At 36.8% G+C, this 23846-nt stretch overlaps 1 protein-coding gene across 2 annotated transcripts in view; it reads left to right on the top strand.

Moving 5' to 3' along the window:
- The window catches only part of DACH2 (dachshund family transcription factor 2), a 306381-nt gene that overhangs the window by 5130 nt on the left and 277405 nt on the right, over positions 1–23846 (top strand). The window contains exon 2 of one of the 2 annotated variants that reach the window (XM_086470121.1): positions 17437–17439. The exons of the other annotated variant lie outside the window; for it this stretch is intronic. Coding sequence (XP_086326247.1) covers positions 17437–17439 — 3 coding nt within the window. The remainder of the gene's footprint in view (positions 1–17436; positions 17440–23846) is intronic. 2 annotated transcript variants of the gene reach the window in all.

Here is a 23846-nt window from a genome sequence, read left to right as displayed (position 1 = left end):
TTCTCTGCTCGGTTTGATGTCTAGATGTTATTCTTAGCTTGTTATCATGACAGATGCATTAATGTTCCCATACACTGCCAGCAATGTCAAAGAGATTGAAGCTTTTAAAGTGGCGGTATCCCCTTTTCCCCCTTCTCTTGGAATAACTAAATTGCCTTTAGGAATAGGTCAAAATATAAAATCAATCATGGCATCATTGTGAGGAAGATGCTAAACTTCTGATCATATTATAACGCAAAGTCAGACAAATAGAGTTTCATACAGAATGATTAATTATTACAAAATAGTGGCGATCAATATTAAAATCTAAACATAGGATAGCTCCTTAAGAGAGTAACCACTTTCTCAACATTAATATTTCATTATAATAGGAATGATCCAAATAAATAATATAAGACTAGAACATGTTAAATGTATTGCTATAAATAGACTATCATTGTGTCCAAATTGATTACAGGCTGAAGTAGGGCTTTTTCTCTTTTTTTTTTTTTTTTTTTAATTCGTAATAATTTTCTTATAAAGTTAAGTGTGTCTGGATTCAACATCTGTTAGGTTTAAAATAGGAATACTTGCTTATTATGTTTCTGTTACTACTTACATTTAGCGCCAGATAGGTTAGAAAAATTGTCGATCGCCGTTAATTTCTGATCTGTATAGTCTGGTAACCATTATCTTGGAGCAGAACCTGTGGAACGCAAATCATGAGAGAGGCTGGAATGTGTCTTTGTGGAACAGTTTTAAATTCTGGAAAAGATTGCACAAAGTGTGAAGTACTCTGCCATGAATAATGAAGATCTATTTCCCACGAAGGCTAAGCACAGTTTTTATTGGCTTTTATTCCTTAGTGTTTAATAAACTGCTTTTCGTCTTGTTTTTCTTTAGAAGATAAAACAGTATTTTGTGATTTGCTTCAATTATTTTGTTAAACCTGATCTTCTCTGTGATGCTTTATTGTAATGTTAAAAATTATCACAAATATTCCTTTTCCTAATCTCTCCCACAAACAGAAGAGCTTTGACTTTTTGTCATTAAGGCTTCTGAGAATAAATTGGAGAAACTGGCTGTAACAGATCGAGATTTATGTTGGTATTCTTGGTATTCTTGCTCCAGTAGTTCCAATTTGATAAAGGAAACAATATATATAATAGAAATTCACAGTTTACTCAAATGAGTTTAAGCTTTAGCATTGTTATATTTGCCTTCCTTTCACCAATATATCAATGTGTGGCAACAGCATTATACTTAGAAAGCCTCCAGAAGTGACCAGCTCTGTAGATAGGAGATTATTCTCACACTGGGGCTATGGTTGGACACGCAGCCTCCATTTGTGTGTGTGCGTTTGTTTTAAAGGCAGGTGAAAATCAACTTTGGTAGAAAAAAGGAGCACAGCAAAAATCACTGAATTAGAAAATCATGTTTTGTGGTATGGCAGTGGCCTTAGAGTGAGAGTATCTACCTACCTCGGTAATTTTATGGCAAATACTTAAAATGAGCATTCTGAGATGTTTTAGATAATTGTATCTTGTTTACTTCACTGCTTACAGGCTGGAATTCACGTTGTGTGAGAGCTGTTTCTCAGGATCAGTATTAAAAAGGTGTTGAAATCTGGGCCATAAAGTCCCTGTTTTGACTTTGCTGAGGTGAACCTCCCTTTCATGCCAGTGGAAGTTTGCCAGAACAAGGGTGAAGAACTATAAATGTTTCTAGGATCTGAGCCCTTCTTGCTAGAGGTGGGACATGTTTACCTGAAAACCTGTGTTTGGAAATTATGAAGTATATGGTGTTTTCAAACAGGTACGATGTTTTTGATTGTCCGGTCTTGGTTTTGCTGAATGTAGCTTCTTTTATCTTTTCTGTGCCTGTTCCAGAAATGATAATTTTTGATTTTCTGAAGTTATGAACAAAATTGTCCAAATCCTTTCTTTAAAATACCTAGACAGTTCCCATCTAGTTTCTTTTATTAGTTCTTCATGTGATTATTAGTGTAATAAAATGCTGTAGGTGTATGGAAATGCAGCATTTTAATGATTATTTACATAAACAATGCTAATGGAAAAAACAAACATAATGAGGATACTTGAGAGTTATTGCTGTCTGTGACGTGTTCCTTTGGTGTAAGCTAAGGTTTTTATATGTTACAATTAAGCATGCATTACCAAGCACAACTACATTAGTTAGTAATGATTCTTAGTGATTAAGATTTATCCTGCTTGATACTAGAGCTGTCTCTCGGGGGCTACATGCTTTTGATCTTTGTTCACTCTTGGTAAAGCAACGGTTATCCAAAGTGACTTAGTACTAACGTTTCCCCTCTCCCCTCGTTCTACAACCTCTGAGAAACACTGATACCTATTAACTGATGTTGATGTACTTTGATACCTGCCCCAGAAGGTTCCAGTATCTAAATCCTGTAAAACATAAATTTGTTTGCTTTCCTTTCTTTTTGGTAGCACAGCTATGCTGTTGGTTTGTGTTTGTGCATTATATTTATTGTCACTAGCAAGCATGGGGAGATTATATTTCCTTGTCAGTACATCTTGACCTGCTAAGCTCATTTTGCTCATTAAAATATTTTGTCAGAGCCTTCCTTGACTTAGTTACAAGTACCACTTCCCCAAAAAGTAAGAACCAAAACAGATGGATAGTGCATGCTTTATTACTGTACGGGGCTTGAAGTGTAATGTTTAACCGTATATGTTGTTGTGTATATGTTGAAGTATAAAGTGTCCAATTGCAATTGTGTCTGATCTTATCAAGTTTCTGGAAATTGATATCTGGTAACAGCGTTTAACCTACATCGAGACTATCTGCTATCTATGTGATGGGTTAAAAAGAAAAAGTAGTATTGATCTGTCGCTGGATTGAAGTTTGAAATCGGCAACAGCATGAGCACAAAAGGCTTTTTTTTATGATTTCTCAGCTTGCCATTGATCTACCAGTTTTATTGCATTCATTATTTATTAAAAGAATTTGCAAGCTAAACATAACGTTAAGCTAGTTTGCACACAGGGACTGCACTTAGGAAATTGAATGGAAATTGCATTAGAGATGAACATCTGTGCTATTTTTCCACTCTTGTGTTTATGGGTTTGTATAAAAGGTGTATTGGATTAACAGTTATAACCATTATAGCTTGCAGCAATATGTTAGAACCCTAAGCATTTAGTAGTTATTTAGGAGGGAGACTCTTTTTACTTATACTAAAAAGTATGGTAATGCCATCACAAACAGTGCTTTTATTGGATTATTTTTTATTAATGGGCTTTTTACTAATAACGTGTAAAATTTGAGGTATCTAGCTATATTATGCATGTGTTTTATTATCTATGCTACATAAAGCTCCATTAATCTTGTCATTAATTGAAGGTTTCTAGTGACAGTGTTAGTTAAGGATTTGGCACATAGGCACTGAAGTGTTGAAATGAAATGTATTTTATAATATACAATAGGAATGTAAGTATTGAAAAGATCCTTAATTATGCTCCTTAAAATTTTTCTCAGCAATTCAAGTGGTTTTCTGTCCTTCTTGAGCTAAGTAGCTTCTCTGATGTGTTGTACCAGTGAATCGAGTGAAAGTCTTAACTATTTTGAAATCTTTTTGCACTTCAGTTTGCAAGTTCAGTTGCCCTCAACACTAGCTGTGGTTATGTGTGACATAGAAAGTGTAGGGTAGACCTAGAATTTTGAGGTCATCTCCTGTAATGATTTTGGATTTTTTTTGATTGCACATCTTCTATAAAATAGATCATTTTGCTTGAATACCTGATGGTTAAATAGGGAAAAACAAGGGAAAAATTACTTCGGGGGATTTGGGTGAAAAGTATATTTTTAGAATCAAGATGTTGCCTGTTTTATTTGATCTAAAAGTATGTGTGCTCTAGTCTATTTGTGACTAGAATGTACTGAAATATGTCATGTTTTGCATCATCAGTGCACTTGCCTTTGAGTTATTCTATTCAAGACTCAACCTGATACATCTCACCAGCTTGTAAGACTGTTAAGGGTTTCCCATGCTAAGAAGCAGAAATGGTCTTCAAGCCAGAAGGTTGTGCTTACTCTTTTGAATGCCACTCCTACATGGTTTTTCTTTCTCTGTGGTAGGATGAACGCCTTCAAGTCCTAACAGTATTTTGAATAGAGGTAGCTCTGATTTTTGTTGAAAGAATCTCAGTACTATTTTTCCACATCGTTTTGCACTCTCTGTTAGTAGTTGTGCTCATTATTGTTCCCAGCCATAGGCTCCTGTGATCACAGTTTTCATATTATATCAGATAACACGTTTAAGCTACCGTGTAAATAAGTGAAAGTTGTATTTAGTATGGGATTTATGTAATTAATATATATTGACACACACATATTGATTGATATAATCACACACACACATATGTGTATGTGTATATATATATATGTAGATAGATAGATAATGTAATGCAATTTAAACTAAATTCCTGGATTATTCCAAGCCTCTCTCCCAAACCATGGAAATAAACTTTGATTTTTGGAAAATTTTGTATATGTATTTATAAAGAGAGAGGCTTTGGAATAATTCAGAATTTTAGTTTAAATTGCGTTTGCTATGGACATGAACTAAAGTCCCTAAATGAACTTGTGTCAAGAGGATGGGGCCAGGCTCTTCTCAGTGGTGCCCAGCGACAGGACAAGGGGCACGGGCACAAGTGGAACACAGGAAATTTTGCTTGAACATAAGAAAAAACTTCTTTACCCTGACAGTGGCAGAGCACTGGAAGAGGCTGCCCAGGGAGGTTTGGAGTCTCCTTCCCTGGAGATATTCAAAACCCGTCTGGACGCAGTCCTGTGCAACCTGCTCTGGGTGAACCTGCTTTAGCAGTGGGGTTGGACTAGATGATCTCCGGAGGTCCCTTCCGACCCTTACCACTCTGTGATTCTGTAATTTATATGGCTATATGAGCTACGTTGGTGTTCTTACTAGAAGCCTTTAATTCTTTTTTTTTTTTTTATACTTCTCATAGCTGTGTGAGTTAGTAACATTCTCAGCATGTAATTTTAATTCTGTCTAGTCTGTGGCAAAAGAACTTTTAGCTTGTGATGCCCTCGTGGCACTTTCAGTCAACAGAACATTGAGTCATTTTTCTCTCCTGTTTCCAAACCTGTATGGACAGTGGAATTAAAACAGAACACTTTATGAATCAAGTTAATCAAAATTATTTCACACTGTGCATGTACAGAGTTCCAAATCTCATGTGTTTTGTAGAATCACAGAATTGTTGAAGTTGGCAGGGTTATCTAATCCAGCTTCTCTGTGGAAGCAGGACCAGCTAGACCTGGTTGTCCAGAGCTGTGTCCACTCGGATTTTGAGTATTTCTAAGGCTGGAGACTCAGCCTTTCTGGGCAACCAATTCACGGACTAGAAGTAACTGCACTGTGAAAGAAAGATTTTATTGGCATTTGTTGGGAAGACTGGATTATGTGGGAGTTGTTGAAACTATGAATAGATGTCGTGGCTAACCACTGACAGTTGCTCCAGCAGGCTGGTACAGGTACTCTGCCATTGTGTTGGTCCTTACTGGAGCAGAGTGTGAGTTGGAACCTTCTTGAAGCAACACTGTCATATGCAGGTTATGCTTTCTCCATCTCACAAATGATTTCCTGAAATCCTATATGTGTGTGCTGATGAGCTGGCTTGTCATATTCCCTACCGGTACCTGTGAAGGAATATTGGTCTATTCATAAATAAAAAAAAAAAAAAAAAAAAAGGTGGCTGTAAGAAAGCTCTTAGCACAGACATTGTGCCAGTAGGGGGATTTAGTTACTTGTGTGTTACAGTAATTTAAGAGTTGCTGATTAAGAAGATCAAGCTACTTTAAAGAAGAAATATTATGAGTTTCAATTAGAACTTCTAATCAGTATATTTAGAATATTATAAAGGATGTTTTTTCTTACATATTTAACACTTGTTTTTGCCTAGTACAAGTTTTATGTGATAGCTAATAGACCATTTTTATAATAGTTAATTAGAAAATGCTTGGTGTCTGTGAAACGTTATCACTGGGTTTTTTTTTTTTTTTTTTGGCGAAGTTGATGAAGGCACCTCGCTTTGCTGCTGCAGGTCTTTGGAGCTGCGTTGTCTTGTCCTTATACTTTTGAATGTTGTTGTGTGTTGAAGGAGGGCAATTTTCTAAAAAGTGTCTGAGGTAATACTGAAATATAGAAGTAGGGAAAAAGTCAAGTCTTTCCAGTGAGACTTAAAATACATGCTTAACACAAAACAAGACCCCCAAAAACCCAACCACAAAACCCCCCAACAGAACAGGGTATGCTGGCAGTTAGAAAACAGCAGAATATAAATACTGAAACGGGACCTATGGTAATGAGCTCAGTATTGTATTACCTTTGTGGCATGAGCTTGTTACTGAAATGTGTATTTATAGGAGGTGTTTTTTGTAGGCTTGTAAGGCTTGGTTTGGTGGTTTTTATATGGCAAGTCATGTATCTGATAGGTGACTTCTCAAAATACCTTGAGTTTAGCATCTCATCATTAAGAAATCATTTTTATCTGCTCCAAGGTTGTCCTGACTGTTTTGCAGAGAACGAAGTGATCTGTCAGCACGCTTTGTGCTCGGGTTGTGAGGCTTGCTAAATATGCCGTGGATACTCCCCGGCTGCATTACATGTGTGCAGTGTGGCACGGCAGCTCTGACGCTGGGCTGTATAGTGCATGGAAGGGCTGATGCATTGCTCTCGGCCTTTGCAGCCACGATGGGTCTTTTAGAAGGAGCCCTCAGAAAAGGTTTGGCCAGAATGATTGCTGCAAACCTTGCACGCTGTAATAGTCAGATGTGTTTAGGAGAGTTAATTGATCCTGCTATCATATGCTACAACTAAGATTTCTTGTCTCAGATCAGAGCCATAATCGCTGTCACTTTTCTGCTCTGTTTTTATAAATTGCCCTGCTTGTTGCACAACGGATTTTTGGTTCAAACAATTCTGTTTCTTCTTGCCAGAACTCAAGAAAGTTTCTGACTTGCAATTTCATGAAATACTTTTTTTCTTGCTTGGTAAGCTGGGGGGGTGTGGTTCTATCACTTACTTATCTTGCCTTTTTTAAGATGCTTTCTTCAAAATTTTACTGCCCAACCCAACCAGTGTCCTCTAATAAACTGTTTGTTCCATTTCCTTAAAGGTTTACGATTTTAGCTTTTAATCTTACTGACTGAGAAACTTAACCCTTTATTATACTGGGAGAATTTGTATTCATGTCGATGTGGAAACAAAACAAAAAAATATTTGTGATATATGTATTGTACTTTGCTGAGTAATGAAGTGACTGTGGTAGAGCTGTTCAGAGTAGAGCAGTAGACTGTTAAATATGTTTTAAGAACTCCTGTTCTCTGAATGAAGGTAAGCCGAGCGACTGACTTCTTACACCAATGTATTCTGATGCAGGTAGAAACTCTTTATAAGAACTTTTTTTTATCTGTTCATGTGAAGTTTATGATGGTATAAGCCCTGTATTTTTGTTGGTGGGGTTTTTGTTTGTTTGTTTGTTTTGGTTTTTTTTTGTGTGGATTTTTTTTTTTTTTTTTTTTTTCCCCCCAAACTTAGCTATTACAGAAAGTTAAATGCCTGGTAGGGTTGAGTATCTCTGCTGCTAAGTCTGGCATGTAAGCCAACTGGGTTAGGGCTTTACTCTACCAGCATTGTGTTTGATTTAAACAGTATGTTGTATTATGGTCTGAATGATTTTTTGATTTTATGTTGCATCTGAAAGTGTAGTTAGATAGGTCTTGTTGCATTGGCTTCTCCTAACTTACAGCAAGTTTTTGTGTTCCTGTGTAATTACTTTTCTAATGTTTATCAGCCAAAAAAAAAGTAGAAACTTTGCTTATGCTGGTTGTCCTCTACCTGCATGTTACAAAAGGTATGTGAATATAGCCATCCTCTCAGTGCCTCTCAGTTCTCTGAGATGGGTGGATGATTTCAGAAGGAGATGTGGTTATTTGTAACTTAGTGTTCTGCCTGTGTTAGGTAGTGATAGGTGCTCCATCCGCTTTCTAGGGGAAAAAAAGGAAAGACAAAAGAACATCATACACAACATCTTATTCCCACCTGCTGCTGGCTCACAGTGAAGTTGTGTCTCCTAGAGTGTAAACGCTTAATAGGAGTTGGTTATTGATTTACAGGGAGGCTGTGTTGTGGTGGTTGCAGTACGTTTTTCTGGGATTCATGGGTGTTAGAAGGCCTGGTGTGCAGTTAGTGTGCTTGATCAACTCAGCACATGCGGAGTCTGGCAAGGGATTCCAAGAAAGTTGGAAGTTGCTATGTGTTGTATGCAGTGGGTGTGCGATAGGCTGATGTGACCGGAGCATGTTAGAGTTGCTGCAAGAGAGCCGATGATCTGTGTGCTGCATGCAGAATACGTTGAATTTATTGCAGAATTTCTTGCTGTGCCTGTTCTGCAATTGTCGTTCCCCCCATCCTCTGCTGCTCCGGAGTTTCTCTTTGACACTTTCAGGTACTTGTGGCCAAGTCACTACATGGCTTCATCTTTTCTCCATGATCTAGATTGTTCTGTCATTGGCAATAAGAACACCGGGACTAAATACACATACAGCATTCCATTGTAGACAACAGTTGCAGGTTTCACTTGTTGTGTTGAATGGTCCTTGAGTTGTCTTTCAAGTTTTTTAAAAAGTCTTTCAAGTTTAAAAAGTTCCTTAAGATATTCTTGACTGTATTTTGATATAGGTGTTTGGTAGATCCTCTGGCCTTGTAAACATTTTTGTTTTTAAACCTGTAAACACCTATTTGGGGGAAGCTTTTTGTTTGTTTGGAGTGGGTTTTTTTGATGCTGATGTTCATTTTTCTGCTTTCTGATTAGAAGCTCTTTTTTAGCATCTTATGCCCACAAAGTAGTTTTATCTGATGTCACATTGTTTCCAAAATAATCGCCTTTGGTGTCTAGCGCTATGAGAATTTGAGCAGTAGTAAATAAATCTAGAGACAATAAGTAGGCAAAGAACATTTTTATTCAAGTGCTTAGAATGGTTGCTTGGTTCTGTTATATGGCTGTGGGCAAAATTGGAAACTTCCTTTTTCTGCTGTTGATTGTTCATAACACAGTATTCTGAAACACTGGTTTCAACTGCCCTTTTTTCAGAGCAGATAAGAGTCTTTTTCTTCAATTCTTTGTGTCTTGCAATGATGCTGTTGAGGGTCTTAAAACATAGATAGTTGTTGGTGGTCAGAAACTGACCCAACTGAGTCATGGGATAGAAAGAAAAAAAAAGTACAGGAGATGTGACACTGAAGGCATTTTAAGTGTTACTGAGTTAAAGAATGTGATAATATTTGTCTATAAGCTTTCTGTGCAACACTATAGGGGAGGCCGAATGAACATGAAGGCTTTGGATCTCATGTGAAGGAGGAGATTGCTTTGTCCTTTTGACCTTATTGCAGATGAAATTCTGCAATCGAACCGTTGGAGAACCGGAGTCTTTCAATTGATTTCAGTGGTTTTGGATCAGAAGCACAGAAAGCAATCAAAACTAAAGGTATATCCATGAACTAATCTGTAAGTCACTTTGGTCCACTCCAGGAAACATTTTGTGCGAATTCAGGAGAATAATGAAAGGACCTTTCGGAAGTTGTTTGTATCCCCTACATATTTGGCTAATCCCATATTTGGATAGATTTTAATTACTCTCTTAAGTCCCTATAGTCATATAGGAAATAAATATAGAGAAAGTACATAGTGAAACCCCAAAACATTCAGGTACAGAACGTCTGTGTATTTGAATTCTTCTGACAAAAGACACTACATGGCTTAGAATTAGTAAGAGTCAATAAATGTATGCTTGCATTGCATGGTAAACTCTTGCCAAGAACAGTGGATTACAGGGGGTTGTGCAAACTTGTATGGGAATTTTCACTTTTCCCATCGTGGAAAATGTTTACCAATGGTGATAAATAGAAAAGATTATCCGTAGAGTGAATACTCTAAACTTGTTACTGTGCGTATGTTGTACATTGCTGATATGTAGAAATCCTTACTTAGTCTGAAATACACGAAATATGATTATGCTCAATCTTAATTATTTTTAGTCAAGGGAGGGGGATTTAATAATCTAAGTGGAGGTGACTGCATGTAAAGAGGAGTGGAAAAATATTATGCACCTTAACATTTTAAAAAGTAGTAAACTGATAATTATTATGTACTTAATAAGCATGTACAGTTCATAAAGTTTACAGTGTCATAGGCAGCATCCCGGCTGTTTAGTCAACTCTTGATTTATTCTTGCACATAGAATTTAGAAAAGTCTTGATTTTTCGTAGCTATTGGTTCGAGTTCTTGGATGTGTTTAAAATCAGTTTGTTCTTTCATGACTGTTCAGTTGAGAATTATTTCAGCAGAGTATTGGTAAAACTAGTATCTAAGAAACTGTAGTTCTGTTCAAGGCCTATTGATTTTGTGTTTCAAAGCAGTAGCAGTCTCACAAAATACAAGGGATTGCTGATTACTTGTGTTCACTAATATAGGTGGAAAAACTTTAACTTTTCCCAAGCTGAGACTGAAAACGTGATGAAGAGTAAACAACCAAGTACCTATACAAGCTTAAATTGTGGTCAGTGATTAGTACTTACACATACACCTGATTTTTCTGAGAAATCCTATGCACTTTCTGAGCGGGAATGGCAGCTGGTGAACTATTTATTACTCATTCTGGTTTTGGTGGAAATTTTGGCCTTGTATGTCATTTAGACTTTGTGACACATGTAGCCTCCCAGGGCCTAATGACTTGTCTGCAGATGGGCTGTTATTTATTACAGTCATGTAGAATAAAATTGATTGTCTTCTAAAATTAATTTTTCATTTGCCTCCAGCTCTGCTTTAATAGAGGACACACAGTTGCCTGTTTGCAGAAATACTGTTTAATCACATTAATATCTCAGCCCCCCAGGCCGGTGAAGATAATTGTACAAACGAACAGCAAAATCTGTATCTTTAACTTCTTTTTATGATTAAATTATGCAAATGACTTATCTCCTGCCCTTCCAAGCACTAATCATCTAATTAGGAATGATGTGTTAAAGGGGTGGTTTTGAATCAGGAGAAGGGGAGAGTGGAGGAAGCAGAAAATGGGACTTGACAATGAAACTGCTGAAGGTACTATAGTGGTGCAAGATAAATCTGTGTATTTGTTCAAAAGGCAATAATAAAGACTTGTGCTATTTCTAGTCTTGCTTTAGTGTTCTGTTTCTTAAGAGAATAATTCTTCTTTCTGATCTTTGCCTATAATTTGCCATATTAACTTTAAATACAGTTACTAAGGTTCAAGAATTGAGTCACTTAGTACTTTCTTTTCCAGTTTTCATAAACAAGGTAGTGCAAGTGTCTGTTTGGCTTCACTACTAGTGTGGTTTGAAAGACAAAATACATGTATTTGTAGATTGTTTTTTATAAAAGTGCTTGACATCATACTGCTAGATATCCTGAGCCTGTCAGATACCTCTGTTCACTTATCTCAGTCTCTCTTTTTTGAATACTTAACTGCTGGTTTAAAAAAAAAAAGGAAAAAACAAACAAACAAACCACAACCAAAAATCTTTGCCTTTTAATATGAAAATGCAAATACCAAAGTAAAGAGAACAGCCATCTCTTTGGTAATGTTCTATGCCTAGTTTAGAGAGTTTCCCTTTGAGTTATGAGTGAGACTCTGCTGAAATTTAGATGCTTAGATGACTGTAAATTTATATTTTAAGCATATGTATACAAAAGAATTGTGCCTTGACCTCTCCAAGAGCTTACACCCCTATTTTCTGTTTTGTATTTTGAAGCAGATTCTGTGTTTTTTCTAAGTCATGCCTTTATAAGCAGATCCTCCTGTTTAAGGCACTTTCCCACAGTGAGTTGAAACTATCAGTGTGTTACTACTGTTGTTAAAGGTACAACAAACCAGCTCTTTTATTGGGTGATAACACTGAAAGTGTGAGAACACATTACTTTTGTTTTCCCTTTACTCAGTTATTGAGGTACTTGCTGTAGATGATTAAGGTAGAGTATACGAGTAATATAAGAATATTCTAGAGAGTAATTGAAATTTCAGGTATTACTACATGAGACTGTATTAATTCCTTTATAAATATATGAGAACGTATTCATGCATGAGAGTATGTGAATTCATAAGACACTCGCTCTTCAGGGATCTGCTTAGTGGAGTACCATGGGATGAAGCCCTGAAGGGGAGGGGAGCCCAAGAAAGCTGGTCCGTATTCAAGGACCGCCTCCTCTGAGTCCAGGAGCAATGTGTTCCAAAAAAGAGGAAGGCAGGCAAGAATGCCAGGAGGCCTGCGTCGATGAACCAAATTACTCCTGGACACACTTAAAAACAAAAAGAGAATTTACAGAAAGTGGAAGAAAGGACAAGTAGACTGGGAAGAATACAAAGAAGTTGTCCGAGCAGCCAGGGATCAGGTAAGGAAAGCTAAAGCCCAGACAGAATTAAGTATGGCCAGGGACATCAAGGGTAACAAGAAAAAGGTACAGGTATGTCAGTGATATAAGGAAGGCTAGGGAAGGTGTGGACCCTCTCCGGAAGGAAACAGGAGAACTGGTCACAAGGGATATGGAGAAGGCTGAGGTTCTCAATGACTTCCTTGCCTCTGTCTTCACTGGCAAGGACTCTAGGCCACACTGTCCAAGTTGCAGAAGCCAAAAGTGGGGACTGGGAGAAGGAAGATCTGCCCACTGTAAGTGAAGATCAGGTTTGTGACTATTTAATGAACCTGAAGGTGTACAAGTCCATGGGACCAGATGAGATCCATCCACGGGTCTTGAGAGAACTGGCAGACCAAGTTGCTCGGCCACTTTTGAGAAATCATGGCAGTCTGGTGAAGTGCCCTCTGACTGGAAAAGGGGGAACATCACCCCCATTTTCAAAAAGGGTAAAAAGGAAGACCCGGGCAACTACAGGCCAGTCAGTCTCACCTCTATGCCTGGCAAGATCACAGAGCAGATCCTCCTGTGAAGGCTCTGCTATGGCACATGGAAACTGTGGAGGTGATTGGTGGCCGCACAGGGGTTTACTAATCTGAGAAAAGCTTAATAACTTCCCCAGAAAAGCGGGAAACAGTGATCTGTAAAGTTAGGTATCCCACATAAATACTGAGAAACTGAAAGCATTGATGTCAATCTTTTTGTTAGTGATTAGGTGTATGTTACAGGGGTTTAAAAAGAAAAAAAAACTCACACAAACTAAGTTTTGAAAGCAAATAAAATGCTGACTGTGGTAGATAATCTGCCTTCTCTGTGTTTTTGGGTGATTCAACATAAAGAATGCAAGTTCTGACACTACTTACATTTGTCTGACACACATAAATTGCTGGTGGAATGTTTTCATAAACACTTTATGGATGGGGAGGCTTTTATTTCTTTCTGTACCTTTGAGCAATGTGATTGAATTGAATCAGTTCACATCTATCTTTACATGTATCTTCATCATTATCACCCCAAAATTCTTCACAAAAGGAAAGATGAGAAGACCTTGTTGAAAAACTCTCACACAAAATATTTGTACTAAGAAGATTTGTCTTAAGTAATTTCGGTACACAAGGCCTAAGCCTATTTTGTCAGAATTATAGGAGAGTCAAAAAGAAGAAAGGATTTCTCGTTGGATTAAAAGGTTCTGGGATTCATTGGGGGTTTAAATCACAAAGAGGGCTTTGAGCAGAAAGTTTTTTTCCTCTTAGGGTAGAAGATTCTGTGCAACTTAAGGAACAAATAATCCTAGACTACTTTCTTCTTTTTTAATTTTTTTTTTTATTTTAGACTTGCTGGGTCCAGATACTCGCCACAATAGAGATAAAAACAGAGGCCTTGTACTTATGCTGGTGCATTGTGAGACATCAGTGGAGGGAGTAGTGGACAGCATCCAGCTACCATTCTTTATGTGGTTGAATTCCCTAACCCTGATGGCTTTTTGCTGAGGTATCTTGGTATGGTAGGACTGTAGTACTGAGGTCAGGACCTCTAGGATGGGTATCAGCTGAGATACCTCATTGCATCTGATAGAAAGTACTATTTGTAGATGCTAATCTTTGAGGTTTTGGCATCAAAGAAGAATCTAGAAACTTCTGTAATCTGTAGTCTGTATTTACCAACTACTACGTATAGGCAAATTGGAAGAAGGTGGTCTGCAGTTGAGGATTCAGGTATCTTTTATTTTTCTATGTCTGTACATGCTCACGTCTTTAATTTATCCAGTTGCTCTTTCGGATATTTTTATCTCTCTACCGGGCAGTTTTCAGTGAGCAAGGATATTTGACAACAGATGGTAGATCTCAAATGATTGTATGAATGAAGTTGTTGGTCTTGCAAGAAGTTGACCTGGAAAGAATTCTTGTATGACTTCATGATTGATAGATACAGTAATGGAGCCATCTCATTTCTCTTCGTGTGTTTGTGTTCAGAAAGTATTAAATCATTTAAGTACATTCCCTCGAATTCCTCCTCTTGGTGGGTTAAGTGTTGGGCTTACTTGCAATGCCTGATTCTCTATGCTGAGATAGATGATAGTCCCTAAAAAATCTGGCAGCCTTTCTTTACACAATGTCCCACAGTAACACTTAATCAAATTGTGAAGTCTCTTAAATGTGAGAGATTTTTAGCCAGTCTTGACCTCTCTGCATGTTCTTAAAACTGCTTACTGCCTATGCATGGCGTATTTAGGAAAGTTGACATGAATGTGTTTAAATTAGAATTACTAATTGGTCTTGTACTCTTCAAGTGAAAGGATTATACGCAAGTAAAAGGGAGGAAAGCTAATACCCACTACTTTATTTCTTCTTTTGTTTTGATTTTTCTTTATTTTATAATAATCTGATATGTGGAATAACCCATCCCAAGCTGTACTGGTGCTGAAAGATGGGACACCTGAACTGGGCATTCAGTTTACATGAATGATGAATATTTTGAGGGAGAGTCCATTGCATGTCTCTGATTTTCTGTGTTCTCATCTTGCATTATTTTTTGTTTTAATTCTGTGGCAGTGATTCTGAATGTTAATGAGAGAATGGGTGGTCTTACCGCAGGCAGTAGTTTTCAGGTGACTCTTCAGGGGAGGAGGGAAGTTGCTACATAAATTAATGAGCCTGTAAAAGCGATGTGCTTCATGTACTGTTTGTGCTTCGTGGAATGCTTACTGCTTTTGAGAGCATTCTTAACCTGCGTGGGATGTACTATCTTTACCTTTATAAGTGTATGTTCCTCCAAAGAAATGTTTTAATAGAACCACCGATTAAAAGATCTTTCAGTTGTCCTTGGGATTTATGCACTTAAACCACTGTTCAATAGCTGCTAATATCTCTCATGGTAATGGAGCCACTATTTGTAACAGTTAGCTAGATATAATGATCTTTACAGCAGTTAAGGTAAAGGCTATTTTAATATTAATCAAGTTTGAGTTATATATGAAATTAAAATAATTACATAAAACACTAAATCAGTATGCAGCTTCACTAGTATGATCTTAAAGCAAGATCCAGTATCAGTGGTAAGGTCTAAACCAACTATGACGTCCAAGAGCAAGAGAATTCTTATAGAGGAATTGTCTTGATTTGTCTGCTAATTTCAAATTAGTTTACTTTAGAAATCTGAATGTATTCCCTTCTGCGGTCTTATTGTGGGTTGGGGTAATTGAATATTTTTGAAGAAACATGTAATTTTGTCATAGAAAAGAGGGTTTGGCAAATATTGAGAAATAGTAGAACATTTAAATATTCACGTCTCCAGACTGTCAGTGTACAGTAAGCATGTGATGCACAGTTTCTGGAATAATGAATAATATGGTACAAAGCCACATTTGTCGATTTCCTTGACTTCACAAGAATACTGTGACCAATCTATCTTCACCTATGTGGGTGAAACTCCAGTTTGACATACTGAAAGCAGTACAGTCCCATGCTTTCCACAGCAGTAGAATACACACTTCTTAATCTCACTTTCAGAACCTGATAGTGGGTGAGTGTGGAATGACACACTAAGCATATTTGTGCAACCGTATTATTGTATTTCCATATCTCTACTCTTGCTTAAAAGTTCTAATCTTTGATCTTGGTTTCCCAGAAGTTGCTGAACTTCTGCTTTAATAACTCACAAACATTAAAGTGGTCAGTTTTCTTGGACCTGTGACTCACTGCTGTTCAAGCTGGAGTATGGAATGGTTTTCAAATTGCAGCTGTATGAAAATGTTGTGGGAAAGTGGAGGGGGGAAAAAACAGTGGGAACACTGGGACTATGTGCATGACCCCTTTAAACTGTAAAGGTTGTACATATGAATATATATTGTGCCAAATTAATCTCTCTTGGTCATATTCTGCGTGTTCGAAGAGTTAGGAGAAATAAGCAGTCATTAAAATGATTAGTGAAGCATGAGAAAGTAAAGTTGGAATTTCAAGACTATATAGACACATGGGTTAATAATACCTTTCTAGGGATCGTTCTGGTTTCTGCATAGACTTTGACATTTACGAACTCTTGTTATTAGCCATATATACTGTAAAGCGTATATTGGGAAAGTAGCAATCTCATATTTTTCAAGTGGATACTTTGGCGAGTTTCTAAGTTGGTAACTCTAATGGTTCTCTGTATGTGCAGAAGCTACTTAGTATTGTTATTAATATCACTGGAAATTAGTATCTACTTTTGGCAGTGGACAGCGTGATTGTTTTGGGGGGTAGTGAGAGTGCTTAAGTTGTATTCACCTTTATGAAGCATGCTGGTACATGTGTCTTATTTAATTGGTTGCTAAACCTTCCAACCTTCTGCCAGTAAACAGGATGAAATAGTAATGGGGCACATCAATTTCAGATCCATTTAAATATAAACAGATTGCCTGAGGGCTTTTTATGTACTTACTAAGAAAATGCTGGTATTAGATGTATCACAACAGGATCTTGTCTCTCTGCTTCTGAGATCAAACTTGTGTCCCTGTGTCTCTAAACCTATATAGACAGCTTGCCTGTAAAATTGTGTATCTGAACAATTACCTAGTTAGCAAGGATATACATTATCTGTTTTAGCATTTCTTAATGTGGAACAATCAAAACCAAGTGATTGTTAGGAATTATTTGGAAAAGTGTGTAGAACAAACAGAAAGTAGCAGTACATGACTGTAGGTTCAAGGTGCACTTTCATCTTGAATATAGTGCACTTCTGGTCTCATTCTAGCTATCTGCCAAAGGACACAGGAAAAAAAATATCAAAGAGGGAAAAATAGAAGAATAATGAGGATGATGTATAAGGAGCAGCTCCCGTATTGCATGGTGAAGGGTGATATAAAGTTATGTGAAATCACAAATGGCATGGAGAAGGTGAATAGGGAGTCATTGTTTGTTGTTTCTGCTAATGTGAGAATTAGAGGACAGATGAAATGAACAGATGTTAAACGAAACAAAAGCAGGTGGTTCTTCAAATAAGTAAACTCAAAACTCTTTACTAGAGGGTGCTGGGAATGCTCAAATGCGTTTGACAGGCTGGGCAAATTAGTGCAAGAACATTCTCTGAGAGGCTATTGTACGGAGATACAACTTCTTTCCAGTTAGTGCAGAGAAGTGTTAATGAATGCTTATGAAGTTCTTGTTCTTCTCTGTACATCTGCTGTCAGCTGCCTTTAGCCAAAAGATGGAAGATGATGGAAGAACTAGCCTGTAGGAGAAAGCCTTTGACCTGTGGTCCCAAATATTAAGGATCCAACTTTGGTTATATTATTTTATTTTTTTCTCTAGTATAAACTTAGTTGTTTGTTTGCTTTCTAAATTATTTGGAATAGTCAGACATACCTTCTTTGTAAATACTCCATTGGGACTGATATGCATATCCAAGAAACAATTATTTAGCTTCTTTAATAACTCTAATAAACAGTTTAACTCTTAATCCTGCTATCCTTAATCACATGTGATAGCGAGCTAGTAGAAATAGTGAGACTATTCTGAGTCCAGTGTTATACAGTGACTACCATAACTTTTCTTCATGGAGAAAACTGTTTCAAGACTCCGTAGGCAGTAATTACTTTCACAGTTTATGTCAGGGAGAACCTAAACACTGTCGTTTAGGGTGCTAATGCAAGAAACTGTACTTACCCTGGGTAAGTGTTGGGACGATTTGAACACTGGTCCCAAGATCCTTTTTAATTAGAAAAACACTTCTAGACTGCTTCACAATCTGGAAATCAAAAGGAAACCAGCAATCTGATTAGTTATAAAAGCTTGAAAATAACAGGTTAAATCCCTTCATAAATGAAGGTTGTAGCAAAAGGAAGTAAAGAATTGAACTGCAGACAGACATAACTGCATGACTTGTGGCAATTTAACATTTTGATCTGGTTTTATAAATACACCAAACTTGTCAATGGACACAACCATGGGGAGAAAAGGGGACCTCTGTATGCTGGAAATATTATAAAGCTGATTAATATAGCAGCACAAAAGGCTAAGAGCAGAACGGAGGAAGGAGAGTGAGGAAAGGCAAAACCAGTTCATGTTTACTCTAGCAAATGCATCTGACGTAATAGAAATTCCATTGTGAACTAGTGTGGAATTTTCTCCTTGTTCCTGGTGATGTAGGATGGAGTAGAACAACAGGTACGAAATACTAAGGGAGAAGGAAGCAATGACTGGAGCAAAAATCTTGTAACTCAAGGTTCTTGGTCTTGTCTTCTGATTTCTGGAGACTCAGAAGCACCAGCTGGAATGCTGAGTGTCCCAGGTTATAAAAACATAAGACTTCTGCAGTTCTGGAGGCTGGCAGAGAAAGGGGGTGGTGGTTAGGGATCATGGTTTCCTCCTCTGGGCTTCTTCAGTGCTTTACATCCTCTGCTGTGTGAGGAGAGAGTATTACGGCTGTAATGTGGGCCAGAGTGGTACAGAGAGCTGGGTAAATGGATTTTGGTAGTTCTTCAGGAAATGGCTGTAAATCTTGGCAAATACTGATTTTAACTTCTAAGATGTTATTTAGAAATAGAAGTAGACAGTCAGTGATAATTCTGTGAATTTTCAGTTTTCCTGAACAGACATGGTTACAGTTATAGCAATGGCAAATGAATCAATTTTTGCATTACTAAAAAAAAAAAAACCCTAACTTTTAGGCAGATAATGCATGTATGAATTATATAAAGTGGGAATGAAGGGAAAGTTAATGCCTTGGGTGTTACTGTAGGAAAAAGTTCAAAAGAATGGGAGCAAAGATACCTGGGAATATTGGAAATGTGGTCTTTTGTTACCTGCCAACACTAAAAAATTCTTTAACAGGATAATATATTAACCTTGGGTAAAGGATTAAAGTTAATTTAGAAAAAAAAAAAAAATACCCCCCCCCAAACAAACAAACAAACAAAAATCCCCACGAAAACCAACAACCACACAACCACTGTGTGTTTGTGTCTATTACATAATACACATGTAATAGCTGGAAAAGTAATGTATGCCTTCCATAATGTGGTCTTTTGAAGCTGGAGGGTTACCCAGAACCCAGCTTAGACTTTAAAAAACAATTTTTAGGAACGGTCTAACTTTTTTATATGGCAAAATATAAACTTTAAAAGGAACTGTATTTCTCCATAACTTTTTAAAAAATAAATTGCAGATAATTTATTTTAGTGAAGATAGTTGGAGAGAATAAGTCATCTTCTTTCTTTAGCTCTGTGGTAGATTTCCTTATGTATTCCTTACAAATTTTATCTGTGATGGTTGGGTTTTTTGGTGTAAAGTATCTATGGAATATAGGTAATATGCAAGGAATACATTCCAAAACTCCTGTGAGTAGAGCAACTGTCCTAGAAGACTAGTGGGAAGAGTATACAGAAGGCATTTATGTAGACTGAACAAGCTTATATCATTATGTTTGGTCATCAACCCACAGCTAATCAAGTGTGAGCTGGTTTGATTCTTGGTTGGAAACCTTGTAAGGTGCTGTGCCCAGTAGGAAGTAGTGATTTTTGTTTTGTTTGAATCAATGCAGCATCAGTCTTGCTTGATGTTATGGAACGTGGCTAATGGAAGTATCTTCTTTTAAGATTTGCGGAACTGAAGTTGCATTTGGTTCTGGTAATCAAAGAGGTTTTTTTATCTGTAAGAATTTCCGGAAATGTAGTATGCCTAGACAAAATGGTGTGGCATGGATTCTTGGCGTGATAAATTATTTTTATTATTTTTATTTTATTTTTATAGATATATATGCACTATAATTATGCTATATATGTGTAATTCATAATACAGTTAAATAGTTTTTAAAAAGAATGTTTATTAAGCGTGACAAAGTTTATTTGTATTTCTGTGGCACTTGCTGTTGCAATAATCTCAGGATTTCCTTGGGGTGTTAATTCTCACTGGGTACTGTATGTTACAACTGCTGAAGTAGTTTATAAGTCTCAGATTTAATTTTTAGGTACTTGACAAAAAGCATGAAGATAAATATCCCCAGGTTCATGTGAAATTCTATTGGATGTTGGGGCAAGATGTGTAGTTCAGTGGCTGGTTTTGTGAAAACTTAAGCCAGAGTCACTCAAGATCAAAGGGAAGTTAGACACATCCAGGAAACAAAATCTAGAGAGGCAGCTCTTTCTCATACACTGAAAATACACTGGTGTAGAAGGTGTAACTTTACAGAAATCTGTATAATAGCAACTCTATTATTATGGCATGAAGGTGAAAAATACTTTTCTAGGTTTTCCTGCTTATGTTTTAGTTGTAACAGAAGCCTTAAATATTACTATAATTAAAAAAAAAAACCAAGTTTTTTTATCTTTCTGTTCTCTTGGTTAAGAACAGACTGTAGCTGCACATTTCTTCTTTTTAATCTCTGTTATACTAAAGAATCTAAGTGTGAAGTATAACAGATTAGTAAATTCAGTCCCTGAATCTTTCTCCTGAATTAGTTAGTGTTTTCAAACATTTTGATTCTTTATTATATACAAACTCAATGGGAATCAAAATTAAAAAGCTGAACAAATTGAGCTCACCATATCTATGGTTAGGTGAAAACAGGGTTTTGCTTTACGATATTAAAGCAACAAATTACTGGTTCATTTATGGAACAGGCAGATCGTTGTTCTCAGTATATTCTGATTTTGTTGTTTATAGTTCTGTGAATATTCGTACATAATTTGTACTGTACAGATAATGTAGACTTCTGAAGAAGATTTTCAACCTTGAATATGTATTTTCTTTTTGTGATGAGAAGCGGAGAAAATGGGGAACAACCCTCTCATCATTTATGTATCATGACCCAGCATCTCAGAGCCTTGGGCTATTATTTCAAAATCCAATATATTCAAACTTTGGCCTCAGAGAGCAGTAGGATCAGTACACAAGAACAATGGAGTGATAAATATAGATTTTTCATTAAGGAAAAGACTATATCCTGTCATTTTTGAATCAGTGTTCAAAGGAGGGTCTGAGAATTCATAGCCTCTTAGAGGCTTTAACTTTATTTTTGTTGTGAAAAGGGACTTAACAGCCTTTTCATGTTACTGAGAGTGAGGCACCATTTACACACAGAAATAAAATCTTAATATATGCTAAAGGAGAGATCCACTAACACTGTGACAGTAATTTAATGCAAGTCAATTCTGAGCCATGCATAATTACAGGCATGAGTGGAGCACTGCTTGTTCTTAAGGATGGTGTGTGTAGAGCAACACAGATCCAGTTGCAGTACAGTTGGCTCCTTGGGGTAAACTTTAGTTTCGTAAGCTGGGTTGCCTTTCTTCACTGACTTCTCTCCTACACTAGAAACTTGTTTTGGCAGTCAAATTATACATAGTCTAATTCTTTGTAGCACAGAAAGGACAGATTTCTAGTGAAAAAGTTAGTTTACTGGATGGGTACCATGTGCTTTTGGGTATATGCTGTATAAATGTACATATGTACCTGTAAGCACACCACTCTCACGTAAGAAGGGGTGTATCTCCTTAAGTTCTAGAAGTTGCTGAACTTCTCAGAGCAGTTAACGCGTGTGTTATATTCTGGGAGACACTTTCAGATTTTAGACATGTTTTTTCATTTATACAGATTTTCACTCAATTTCCTTAAATAGAGCAGCTGTGATAGTGTGCAAACAATCAAAATTTATGCTGAAAAGTAATTTTTGTGCTGTTTGTTTCACTCTCAAGGAAACAATTCATGTTCTGATTTTGAAGCCACAGCGTAATATTCGTTATTGGAGAATGTACCAAACAGTGAAAAGTTTTGTTTTCTGCAGTAAATTCAAGAAACCCGTGATTTTCACTGGGCTCAGACACAACAAAAAAGACGATTGACCCTGTATGTTAATATGTGTGTACCTACGTAAACACACGTACTTCAAGTCTGAACATAAACAACTGTACTGGGAAGGGTTTGGTATGTGCTTTGTACATATGCAGTGATTATATCTTGCTCTTGTACCTTTTTTGAGGTTTACCAGAGGAGACCTCTGTTTGATTTGGTGGGAGTGAGGGTGGAGGTGAAATGATAAACTATGGGTTTGCTTCCCTTGTCCTGACAGGGAGATGCTTTATTCTGTATTGTTACCAATGTGAAAATAAAATTACAAAAATAATATTATTTCAAAAGTTTTCTGTTTGCTTTTAGCTGACAGGTCTCTAAGAGGATATAGCTTTTTCCACCTGCAATCAAATGTAATAAACCTTCTTCACTGTAGAAGTCAAATTCCTGGAAAGAAAGAAGTTGGAAGCTCACACTTACACCATAAAACCTTGTTTATTGCGACCATCAGTCTTCGAAGATATGCCCCACAATGGGGTTTGGTAAAGCCATTACAAGGTGCCGTATGAGTTCCATTTGCCTACAGTAAATAGAATGTCAGAAGTGTCAGGGGGAAATAAATATCGGGCTGGTTAAAAGGGAGCAGAGATGGCTCAAAGCATCATTGAGAGGATTGATTTATCTGGCATGCTGTAATGACTGCAGATGTGGATCTGTTATTCTAGATGAGCAATGAATTTGATGAGCTGATAACACAGGGCCAGAGAGGCCTGGTTTTAATTACTGATGAGGAATTTATTTGTGAAGCACTGTGATTTACTGAGGGTTTGTTCTGTTATTGACAGGTGACCTTGGGGCTTTTCTCTTTTGATGAATAAAAAAAGCGGCATTTTTTAAAGGAAAACTGTTTTATCAGTGCTATGAATACAGCGAGGTCATTTTAGATAGAGTATTGTCTTTCAAACCGTCTTTATATAGAATTATTTTTTGTAGCAGTTGTTAATTGCCTCTTTCATTGAGATTGTCCTGTATGCTACACTTGCTACTTGAGAGAGACTAATTTTGGTGCAGATCGTTGCTAACAAGAATATGTTGGGTAGAACTTTTGTGGTAGAGATCTTAAAGCAAATAACAAAAAGTCAAATTATCCCAGAATGTATTACTGGGTTGTTCAGCTTTTCAACTACATATCTCATCCAGCATGTATTGGTTTTACTGTTCTGATTTTTCTTACAGGCCAAGGTGAAAAAAAGAATTAAAAATATAAGGAATCAAAAGACTTTTTTGTTTGCTTATTTGTTTGGGGGTTTTAGGTAAACATATTGTCTTAATTATTTTAAACCACAATTTGCCGTTCAATTTTCAGCAGGATAGACTATTCTGTTGGGCAGAAAGTTATTGACATACCTATTATTTTTATACACTACTTTTACCTTATTTTCTCCCATAGAATATACTTTTCTTTTTGATCCGTACATTCAATGGGAATTTCAGTGTTGACTTTTGTGCTTATGCTCTTAAGTCCGTACTGCACTTGCAAATTGGAGCATATTAACATCAGGATTAATCAAAGTAGTTTCTGTCTAAACTGTGTCAGAACTGAGCG

The sequence above is a fragment of the Leptosomus discolor genome, chromosome 9 (assembly GCF_034619465.1).
Source record: "Leptosomus discolor isolate bLepDis1 chromosome 9, bLepDis1.hap2, whole genome shotgun sequence".
In the NCBI taxonomy this organism is placed as follows: Eukaryota; Metazoa; Chordata; class Aves; order Leptosomiformes; family Leptosomidae; genus Leptosomus; species Leptosomus discolor.
This window is presented reverse-complemented; position numbering and strand designations above follow the sequence as displayed.